The 12,217-nt window shown below is 38.2% G+C and overlaps 1 protein-coding gene across 1 annotated transcript in view; it reads left to right on the top strand.

The window, feature by feature from the left end:
* The window catches only part of EDIL3 (EGF like repeats and discoidin domains 3), a 238,317-nt gene that overhangs the window by 63,882 nt on the left and 162,218 nt on the right, over window positions 1–12,217 (top strand). The window contains exon 2 of the mRNA XM_064736890.1: window positions 4,225–4,353. Within this exon, the coding sequence (XP_064592960.1) occupies window positions 4,225–4,353 (129 nt within the window). The remainder of the gene's footprint in view (window positions 1–4,224; window positions 4,354–12,217) is intronic.

Consider the following 12,217-nt stretch of genomic DNA (forward strand, 5'->3'; position numbering starts at 1 on the left):
TGTTTCACAGAATGTGCTCTATTTTTAAATTATAGAAGGAAACACGGCCCAGACACCAGAATGGTCTTTATTCAATCGCTTCTATCATTACAGTTTTGAAATGTGAATCCACGGGATTTTTTTAAGGCAGGTTTCTTTCTTTATCATCCTATCATTGTCTCAAGCAGATGTCTCTCAGAGCAGCAGTTCTGCCAGAAAGCCTAATAGTTATCATTCTAGGTGTTATAGTTGAGGGAAATTGTCTACATTTCAGGCTAATGATGTTGTGCATGGGGACTGGAATGCTTCTCTCAGGCCTAATTCAGGATACCTTAGCTTTTGCCAGGTATTTCTGCCCCAGAAATCGTAACACTAAATAGTGAATAGCTTTAAGTAGGATTAAATAATTCTTTTTCATGTTTTTAATTTTTTTTTTTTTCACTGCAAATTAATTAGTGTGTAATAAGGGCAGCTGGCTGGTCTCTCTGCTTTTAGGGTGAGTGCTTTATGAAGATGCAGGTGGTTGAGGGATGGAACTTCTCCCCCTGCCCATCTCCTTCAGCCTTCACGTCACCAAAGTTGTTTTCATAAACTGTGAATTTCTGTTCCTGACAAGGATTGATGGGCTAACTGTTAACATCACAGAGTGCTGCATTATTTATACACACAAGGGCTGGGCTCCTTCTTTCAGCCTGTCCTCTGCTGTCAAGCAAGGAATTAAACTCCTCACTCAGGAAGCATGCAATATTCTGTTTCTGTGGGGTTTTGTGGGATCAAAAATACGTTATATAAAAGTTTAAAGTTCAGTAAAGAGTGGGTGTACAACTTCTACTCAACTCCCCACCACTACCTGCTTGTGGAAAGGAGCAGTAGTTGTATATTCAGTATTTGATTGAAAAGCATGTGGCTTAAAAGTAGTTATGTGAACACATGGAAAAGAGTATGATGGACTTGCAGAACAGTTTTTCTCTGAGTGCCTTTAATGAAAAAGGTCCAGGTTCATTGGTTGAGTTGTTCATTATGTACAAAAAAACATCATATTTCTTAAAGAAAAAATCCTAGGTATTATTAGAGAGCAAATATTATCAGCATTTCATTTGAGTTTTGCTGCATAATTTTTCCTGAGTTTGGAGAATTAGGGAAGGTTCTTAATTAAAAATCTAATTTTGAGTTTGCATGGATCTCTTTGATTTTATTATTTTTGTCATGCTTTTTTTTTTTTTTTTTTTTTTGTTCTTAACCAGTCAGTTCCCAAGCAGTGGATGGACAATTTGCTCAAGGATTAACTTGACTTCAGAGTGTTATGAAGAAATGAGATAGGAGCAGAAAAATGACAAAAATAATTTTTAAAATCCCACGCATTTAGGACCCTTTGGTACTAAATGAAGTCCCAAAGGTTTGTGTATTGTCTTCAGACACTTTTACACTTGAGAGGCCATGTAAAGAAAAGCACAAGGTCAGTCAGACATCGGGAAGACAAACATGAATGACTGTTTTCATTCGACATTGAGTCTTACTGGAATCCTTTCAGAATATCTTAATAAAAGTGCAATAGTAATTAGTCTTTAGATTTTCTTTTCAAATAATTTAATTTTCTCCTGGAGTGTTTGTTTAATTTGCAGAAGTTTGTCAAATTACACAGTCTGTTACACAAACAGCATCTTGCCAATCACAATGGAAAGCCATCAGCAACAGAGCAGACTCCTGCAATATTTATTGTAAATTATATATTTCCTTTCTTGGGTTTATTTTACTCCTCCATTCACAAAATATCCCAGGTGAAATTATAAAACCAATGTAGTGCTAAAAGCTGTGTCACATTTTAATGGTAGCAAATCCCTTTATCAGTTGTGTTAAGACAAAATGCACCCATATCATCTTTTCTTACTAATAACAGAGCCTTCAAAATCAAATTCTGCTCATCAAACCCAGTGGAATGTATAACAAATTAGATTTCAATATTTCAGTATGAACGTCTTCTCAAGAGGCACAAAATGGAAATTGAGAAAGATTTTGTTGATTCAAAGGTGATATTTATTTTGTTCAGCACCATTTCACAGACAGTAAACTATAAATAACAGAGATAACATTTTACATGATTTTTGAAAATTTAAGTTTCAACATTTGCACAGCCTGGTACCTCCTCTTAAGTAGAATTGTGCAGCTTCTTATTTCTCTGACTGCATCATATTTGATTTTGTACTATGATATTATTTAACCATTGTTGTTTACAGAAGGACTTTTCCTCTTTAATCCTCATTAACATTATGTGAATGAGACAGGATAAGCTGTTTTTTGCTTGGCTTTCTGTTTGTTTAGTTTTGGTTTCATTTGTTGGGTTTTTTTAATTGTATGTTTGGTTGGTTGGTTTTTGTTTGTTTTATTTTCTTTGTTTGTGGTGATTTGTTTTTGGTTTTTTTTTTTTTTTTGTCTTGTTTTTTAGTTTTTTTGGTTGGTTTTTTTGGGGGGGAACTTTTAGTTACCTGTGCTTGCTTTCATTTTTTTTTTTTAACTCATTCTCTTTAGATGTGTTCTTCATTCACTTTATTTCTGAGATTTCTGTGGTACAATGACATTACAAAAATTACACCACTGACTGACAGGCCAAGGTGGTGGGTCAAAAGAGCAATTAGTGCAGTTATTTCCTGAACATGGAAATAAATGGCTGTTAACAGAGGAGAACATCTGCTTTATTAGTCCCAAACTGCAGGTCGGGTCACTTTATTTCAGGCTGAAAAAGCCAACACGAATTTTCACGCAAATTAAAACCACGCAGTTGACTGTCCACACTTTGGTCATTTCAGGAGATTTCAGTTTCTGGAAATATAATGCAACATTTTGTGTGAATTCTGCTTGTCATTCAATGTAGAATTCACAAATTCAAGGAGCATTTTGTCTTTTTGCCTTTTACGCCAATAGCATTATTGAAATCAGAATGACACCAAATCAGGAAATATGTAGCAAAAATATCCTCTCTCATTTTAATCAGAATATCCATGAGGATTTGCATACTAAGTGTTCCCGCTCCAGATGCTATTTAGTTTATTAATTTAATTAGAAGTATGGGAATACAGTTGTCAGAGGATTCATTTAATAGTAGCTGTTCTTTCACAACCAATTGCCTAATCCCCATAAAGTAATAAACAAGCATCCTTTGCTACCCCAATAATGCAAGAAACGCAGAAAATGAGAAGTCTTGGCTTATTTAAATTCAGTTAGAATATACCATTTACTGTTCTCAAAAATAGCTTTGCTTCTCCATCAGCCGGACAGTCTTTAAGACAAAACAATATCAAGTGCATGACAGCTCTCTGTGTCATGAAGGCACCCCCTAAAGATGACAAAAAAATTGAATAAAGCTGCAAATAACCCAGCAAACTACTGCACAGCTCCAGTTTTTCTGTGAAACTGCTGCACAGAGTTCATGAAGGCATTTTCGTGCATCACCTACATTTCTTAAACAATGTTTAGATTAAATTCTTACACCAAGGATTAATCTGAAATCCACGAGCAAGAAAAGTGTTGAAATCCTGAGCTGTTTGCCAACAAAATAATCCAAAACATGCTGTAATTGCTGACATGGTATTGATGACATAAACCAAAATAATTTCCATAAATCTCTTCAATTACATGGAAAAAACCCTGGCAATTTTCAATTAAAAAACCTCACAGAAAACAATGTACTTGTTCTCTAATAATTGTCTACCTGTAGATCGTTCTTTCAGATGCATTTACTGCACAAAATACTGTAAATTTTACATGCTATGCTGAGCAGCAGAGAGCATAAACCTGTCTTTAAAGATGAAGATTGAGATGGATGATAATATATGTAAATATAAGAGAAACTATCTGGGAAAAACTACCAAATTAAAGCTGGCCAACGCCTAGGGGATATTCTTTAGGGTTGCTTCCATTTATCCCAGTGGTGACAGAATGAAATCTGTAGATATCATGAAAGTCTTCAAGTTGGAAAAAATAAATAAATTACCATTTGCTATTGTCTTTTGCAGATGGATTGACTTTAAGACAACCACATTTTATGGGGTGGAAGATTAGGGGTAGATGATTACCTGGAGCTGTGCTGTTAAATAAATACAAAACTGAATCAGCCAAAAGTCATTCAAAGGACATAAGAGTTCGCCCTTTCTTTCTGTACTTAGTTACCAAAAATCTGATGTGGTGAGAGCTTGTGGGTAATTTTTGGTGGCTTTTCTACAAAAAATATTGTTTTCCCTGTGCCCACAGCGGATGTGTGCGACTCCAACCCCTGCCAGAACGGTGGCATCTGCCTGTCAGGGCTCAATGACAACTTCTACTCCTGCGAGTGTCCCCAGGGTTTCACAGATCCCAACTGCTCCAGCCTTGTGGAGGTTGGTAAGTGAAAATTAAATTAAATTGCTGAAATGGCTCCAGTGGCCTGTGGCTGCTCAAGCAGCGATCCTGTCCATGGTGTTCTGTGTGGTGGTGGTGGTGGTGATGCCTTGTTGGGGCTAAATTAATACAGAGGCCCAAACAGATAAAAATGAAAAGCATTTCTATTTATTGAAGGGCCTTCAGGAACATTTTGGGCAGTCCCAGGGGCTACACCCAAAAATGGACTCATAGGTTTTCACATTTTTATAAATTTGGTCCATTTGTACATTAGGGGTTAATCTAACAATTCCAGCCTCAGCTAATGAAGTCATTTACCCCAAGCCCACCCAACTCACTTTTGTTTGCATTTCTGGGCCCTGGGGCCCTGAGATGCCCTTGGTTGCCAGGCCTGGAGAGGAATTGTTGTGCCTGCCCAGAATGGGACAGCAGCAGCCGACACTGAATGTGGAGTTTGGAGTTATACAATAAAGAACTGCAGGGTAGCAAATACATGGAAATTATAAAAACTAAAATCCCAAGGCATCAATGGGGTCTTTAGGTTGATCATTATTGGGGTTTTTAACTTTATATCTGTGTCATAGCCATCTCTATAACAATTAATAGTTGAAAGCAATGCAATTAAGTTGAAATGGCATCTGCAGAATATAATTATTCAGAAAAGTCCAGTGGTCCACAAAAAACTCCATAATGGACTTCAACATCACCCACATTTTTCAGAGATCAATTCTAGATAATTCTAGGTAATTCTGTGATAATTCTATGTACCCTTCTTCAACCAGCACCCCTCAAATCTTCACTTCTGATAGTTTTTGCCAATGTCTGGAGTAAAGACTGATTTCTTATACAAATTAAGAGAGAGGACCAGCATAGGAGAAACCCACAATAACACAAAGTGGTCACTTACTTGAATTTCAAAATAACTTTTCATTTGGAGGCTCTAATTAACGATGAGTGCATAGAGCACAAGTCAAATGTGCTGAAATTTTGTGATGTGCACTTGACTCAAAGTAAACCTGAATTTGAGTGGTAGATCCAAAATATCCAGGAGGTCAGGCCTGGATATTGAGAAGGAGAAAATGAGAATCTGAAGGAAAATGTAGACAGCTCACTGAAAGTTAATTGAGGTCTTGTATTATCCCAAAGAAAGCACAAAAAGATGTTTACAGAGCAAAATGATGGAACTGTCACAGCTGGGCTGAACAATGCAACTGTCCTAAATATGTGTGCGTCTCATTTTAAATAATTAATTATTTAATTTAATAAATATTCTTTAAAAAATTACACAAAGTGAACCAAGGTTCACTGTTATGTGGATTATGTCTCTGCCAATGGGTAAAGGGAGAAGAACTTAGTCCAGAAATAAAGGGCTATTCTTTTTATGAGTTTTTTTTTAATTCCCTTTTATGAAAATGTTGCTACTGCTGTTTTTAGAGTGAATTCCAAGTGTCCACAATGCAATTTTAAGGGAATTTGGATTTAAATTGATTCCTTTTAAGTTAAACTTTCTGCAAAGAAATGGAGCTAGTTCCTGTGGGAGAATGATCAACCTCAGACACCAACTGCAATTTTTTTCTGATTCTAAAATGTTGTTGTAGTTGGTTACCACCCAAAATTTAAGTTGCACAAGGAGGTGCTTGTTTTCCACACATGAAGCCAGGAAACACTGCCTCAAATCTTCTTTTCCACCCCTTTTCCATAATTTTATCAGTGCTTGAATTTATTCTACGGATATATGTCATGCTACCCTAAAACAGCATAGACAGGGCTTCACTTCAGGAAAAGTTTGGATTTATTGTGTACTTTGCTGGCAGGAAATTGCATTGCATATGACTGGGAGGATGCCAAACATGACCGAATCTGGAGGAAAAAAATCATATTGTGATAATTGTCACTGTAATTAGCAGATGAGCATTAACAGGGCTTTAAAAAATACACATATACTTAACTGAAATCTTCAAGCACTTCACCAAAAACTCAGTTTGGTAAACAGACTGAAGCATAAGTAAATAACTTGACAATGTGTGGCAATCACAGGACTTACAGAAGCAGGATGCTACATTTCTAGTTTGCAATCCATGGGGAATATCTGCTTGTTAAATAAAGACAACACTTGTTAAATAAAGAATCTATTTCATATTCGTATAGTAACTAAAATTCAGAATGTTAATTCAGTTTGGCTTTTTCTTGTTTGCTACATGTACAGATTCAGTCTAGCCTTGTTAAAACCTTTAAAAATAGATTGTAAAATAATCTTTTATTTTTTAGTAAAATATCATTCTGCTTTCTGTAACCCTGTACATATAAGCCACTGGAAAAAAAAAAGTCATTTCAAGAAAATGATTTGATTTTTTTACTATGAAAACAATGGTGATTAGTGTAAGCTGTTAGTCAGTCAGCTCAATTAATTCAAATACTGAAATGCTTAAAGTAAAATGATGTTGTAAGATGTGTCTAGGGGAGCCCCGGAGTGCAAGACCCTGAGTGATCACTTTTACTAAGAGTGTTTATTAGATGTATGAATTAAGAGGGAATGCCAGCAAAGGTTGCTTCTCTTCGGCTTTTTAATGAGTTTTTGCCCAAAAGCTAATCTCTTAATCCCTCATATCTCAAAAAAGCCTTCTTGACAATTTTCTGTGCAGTGGAAAACACTAAATTAAAAATCAGTGGTTAGGATGTCAGGGGGGTACCATGTCGGAAGAAAAGAGGAGGGTGAGGAAAAAAACCCCAAATACTCAAAAAAACCCCAACAACAGCAATAAAAAAACAAAACCAAAAACCAAACAAAAACAAACAAACAAACAAAAAAAAAGAACCCCACAAAAACAAAACAAAACAAACTAAAAAAAAAAAAAAAAAGCAAAAAAAAGGTGAAGGGCGTGTGCCACTGTCTCCCTCAAAAGGGCTGCACAGAAATTTTTTTTAAAAAAAATTCACAAGCAGCTTGGTGTTGTCTGCATCCCCCTCATTAGAGACTTTGTGCAATGGCAGGATGCACTGCTGAACTCGGGCACCTGCTGGGAAGTCATAAATTTTTCAAGGGACATACCTTGAACAGGAGGATTTTCACAGTAAAAGACAACAGGGATTTTACTTAATCATGCATTAATGTGGGTAAATAAAAGGCAGTCCCATTCAGACAGCAAGCCATGAACTATGCAGAGGGAAAAAAAAATAGACGCATACAAGTACCCAGGAAGATCAAACATTTAGGTAGAAGTCTTCCCTAAATAGACCAACAAATACTCCAGACAGTTTGGGAGCTTCATGGATTCTCCAGAATGCAACTTCCTTTATTACCTTAATAGACATAAAATTTAAAGTAACCTGTTATTCATAGTAATACCAATTTCGAGCTAATAAGTTTAACTAATTATGTGTTTTTATAAATTTACCTATGGAAAAATATAACTTTTCTGACATACTTCTTTTTTTTACTGACCCTGTAGCTTTGCGTCTGTCTAAACCAAAATTTATAAAAAATTCTTGTGAGAGTAATTTGCATATTTTAAATTGGTATTCCCGTTCTGACCTTACTCTTTTCTTAATGGCAATCTCACTTTATTTCCTATGTGTATTTATATACCAAACTTGGTTGTGCAAGAAGATTTGAGATGAGGTGGTAGATCTTTAATATCACCATATTTGTGCAGGTTTTTCAGTGCTCTAACCAATTTTAAATATCTGATAAACTGGCAGAGGACAAGATAGAGAGAGGCAGGAAAAATGTGTGTTTTAGTTGTTTTCAGCACAGCACATCCTCCAGCGAGGTGAAAAAGGATTTGGCTAAACAGATAAAAGGTGATTATATCAAACATTCCAAATAGCAGGATGTTTTCCAAAGATAATAAGAACACTATGGTCCAAGTTAACTCTTCAGCAGACTCCTGCCTACATATATGGAAACTAATTTTAACCTAAATTGAAACAAAATATTTTTCGATTAATTGATATTGGCATTGAAATGCATTACAGAGTAGTTGGCAGATTTTACATCTTTTAAATAACTCACAAGTCATTCTCAGGAATCATGTAAAATATCAAAATGCAATAAACAACAACTGTTACAGACAATTAATAGGAGTAATTAATTAATTCTGTTCAGGAAAACTCTTTAATGTTCTGCCTGTCAACCTGGTTACTAATTAGCCATGGACAGCACACGAGGGGATCTATAAAATGGCACTGGGGGAGTTTTCTTTGAAATAAAAACTGCTTCTGTTTTGTTTAGTGTGTGCATAAGGGAAAACAGGGGGAGAAACACAACCTTAATGGCAAGAAAAAGATTTTTTTCACTTTATTATGCCATAAGGCAAGGAGAGTGTGTTGCATGGGTTGACCATGTTCACATTTGAAATCTGAGCATCTTAAAACTACTTGGTTTTGATCTTCCAAGTCTGAAATTCAATAACTGTCTGAGAGGATAAACTGGTGAACATGTTTAGTTTATTTAAGTGAAAAAAAAAACAGATGTCAAATGGGCTGCCAGCATCATTTTGGAAAGTGTCTGTACCTTTTATGTCAGCTCTCACTGAGAGGATCTCATTATTGAAAAACATGGTGGAAAAAAAAAAAAGCCTGCATGCATTTTGGAAGGGTGGAAAGGCAAGTTAATGATCTTATGGTTAATGATCAAGGGGAGCTGGGTTTCAGTGCAGCATGGAGGCTGAGAGAAGGGAGAAGAGTTGAAAGGTGAGCCAGAGATGGCAGTCTCCCATGGCATCTTTATTCCTCCAAGTGATTAAGAAGTGATTGCGGGGCTCCTGGCTTGGCACACTGCAGTTTTCCATAATCACTTCAGTCTTCCCAGTATCCAAAGTAAACTATTTCTTTGACAGCTGCTGTCTCGCAGCCAGAAACGCAGGAATCAAAGCAGTTCTTCCCTTTTCATGCTGTTAAATAAAAATTCAGTAAGATGGATTAGGCCTGGATCTGTGCTCTGATCTGTTTGCTTTGTGGCTTTATTTGCACAACCTAAGTCTCCACTTTTGCTTTCCTGACCCCTGCACTGACAGGACAAGGGCTTCTGAAAAAAATTAGTGCAGATGAAAGTCCTGTCACTCACTTCCTGCCAGTCTTGCAGATGCTTTTCAATGCCATGATTAGAAATGACTGAATGATTTCAAAGATGCTTTTGTAGCCTTTACAATGCGTGTTTTGTCCTTTCTTTAAGGAGGGTTGCTTGCACCACGTGTTGAACATGTGTACTAATGGATTTTCCAAGGTAGAAATAGTGAAATGAATCCACTCTTACCAAAGAATTCCAGTTACTTACTGTCATGTGCATCCAGTATGCAGTTGACATGAAAGTATTCATCTCAGCTGTAAATAAAGTAGCCTGTAATAATGCAAATTACAGCACTGGCCCTCCCAAAATCAGAATAGTTGAAGATGTGAGACACTTGTGGAAGTCTGTAGCCTAACCCACCTCTTAATGGACGATCCAAAGGTGCAGGTTTCTCAGGGTCATTTCCAGCTGAGTTTTGAATATTTCCAGAGATGGAGACTTCACAGCTTCTCGTGGCAATCTGTGCCAGTGTTTGATCACCTTCACAGGCCAAAAAAAAAAAGCAAGGAAACAAATGGAAAAACCCCAAAAGCCCAAATGTATTTAAGTGCAATTTTGTGAAATTTAATTTTTTTCTCATTTGTAATTTCTTCTCCAGGCTTGACTATTTGATTTTAGGGAAATAATCACATGCCTTGGCCTGCTGGCACTCCTGTCGTTAGTGCAACACAGTCCTTTGCAGATTGCCCAGGATATTGGGAAATAGAGTGTGGACTCCAAATTTCAGCACCTATTGTCACTGCTTTGGATGTAGTGCCGCCCAAACTGGCTATATTTATTCCTATATTAGCCAAATTTTTTTAAAGCGACTTATTCACCACTTTTCTTATTGTCAAGAGGAAGACTTTACTACATGACTGTGAATTCTTCAGTGAGCTGTTGTGCTTTTCTCTTGTTACTGATTCCTTATTTGAAAAAAATTGCAAAGTCCATTGTTCTCCTTTTGCTGATATTCCCAAAAACCATTTCAATGGCTCTGTTGGTAACAGAAGATTCACATCAGAGAGGAGGTGGGCCTGTGTTTATTAGAATTCAGCAAGAATAATCAGGTTCCATGGTTAAAGGGTAGTTTCTTCTGGGAAAAGGGCGAGAGAAAGGAGGAGGGAAGAGATTGAAAACGAATTCTTCCTTGCAGGTCATCAGCATGTTGAGGCATTTCTCAGCACTCTATTCTGAAGCCTAAACCCTAGGGCTTCATGTTTCTGTTACACAGCACAGCAGTGTTTTATGTGGAATTAACTGCAAAACACATTTTTTAAACAGAAATTATCACATAATCAAGATGTTCTCATAGGTTATGGAGCCCTGGTAAAAGCAATCAATATATATTAATAAAAATAATTTGACAAATTAGGTTCTAATATTTAGTTTTTGGGTAGCCTGAAGAGTGCATAATGCACAGAAATCTAAATTGAAAAAATCTAAATTGAATGGTCTGAATGCATGCAAGCAGAATAGCTTGATAAATGGCATTGATTGCAGGGCAGAAAATGTTGTAAGTCATAATTTACAATATTTCTGCCCAAAAAATTGCCTTTGATGCTGATTATTCACAATAAATCCATTGTGAAAATAAGGTTTTGAGTCACAATTTGTGAAGAGTGTGCAAAATTGGGAGTTCACAGAGTCGTAGAATCCCAGGTTGGGAGGGACCTCAAGGATTATCTGGGTGAAGCTTTCTTGGCAAAATCATGGTCCAGGCAGGGTGGGCCAAGGCCCTGCCCAGCTGAATCCTAAAAACGTTTAATGCTGGGGAATCCATCCCTTGCCTGGGGAGATGATTCCAGTGGTTGATGGTTGTGGGGAAAGTGATTCCTCTTGTGCCCAGTCAGAGCCCCTTGGAGCCCCCAGCCCTGGTCCTCTCCATGGGCTCCACGCACAAAGGGAGTCTCCCCCTCCTCTGTTGTCACAGACGTCTCATGGAAAATCCTTTCCTTAGGATTGTTCCTCATGAGAAGCTGAGAGGCCTCAGGAACAAAATGTAAACATTGATTATCTGCTGCTGTAGAATGCAACAGGAGCATCTGGGATTGGCCCATGTTGGATGTTTCTAATTAATGGCCAGTCACAGTCAGCTGGCTCAGACAGAGAGCTGAGCTACAAGCCTTTGTTATCATTCCTTCCTATTCTATTCTTAGCCAGCCTTCTGATGAAATCCTTTCTTCTATTCTTTTAGTATAGTTTTAATATAATATATATCATAAAATAATAAATCAAGGCCTCTGAAACATGGAGTCAGATCCTCATCTCTCCCCTCACCCTTGCACCCCTGTGACCACAGTCACACTCTGTGGCCACCCCTGAACCAGGGGAGCACGGGGTGAGGTGTCCCCTCATCCTCCTCTCCTCAGGGCTGAGCAAGCCCAGGCCTCTCAGCCTCATCCTCCTCTCCTCAGGGCTGAGCAAGCCCAGGCCTCTCAGCCTCATCCTCCTCTCCTCAGGGCTGAGCAAGCCCAGGCGCCTCAGCCTCATCCTCCTCTCCTCAGGGCTGAGCAAGCCCAGGCCTCTCAGCCTCATCTTCCTCTCCTCAGGGCTGAGCAAGCCCAGGTCTCTCAGCCTCATCCTCCTCTTCTCAGGGCTGAGCAAGCCCAGGTCTCTCAGCCTCATCCTCCTCTCCTCAGGGATGAGCAAGCCCAGGCCTCTCAGCCTCATCCTCCTCTCCTCAGGGCTGAGCAAGCCCAGGCCTCTCAGCCTCATCCTCCTCTCCTCAGGGCTGAGCAAGCCCAGGCCTCTCAGCCTCATCCTCCTCTCCTCAGGGCTGAGCAAGCCCAGGTCTCTCAGCCTTCCTTCCCCCCAGTC

Source organism: Zonotrichia leucophrys, chromosome Z, assembly GCF_028769735.1.
Source record: "Zonotrichia leucophrys gambelii isolate GWCS_2022_RI chromosome Z, RI_Zleu_2.0, whole genome shotgun sequence".
NCBI classification, from domain to species: Eukaryota; Metazoa; Chordata; class Aves; order Passeriformes; family Passerellidae; genus Zonotrichia; species Zonotrichia leucophrys.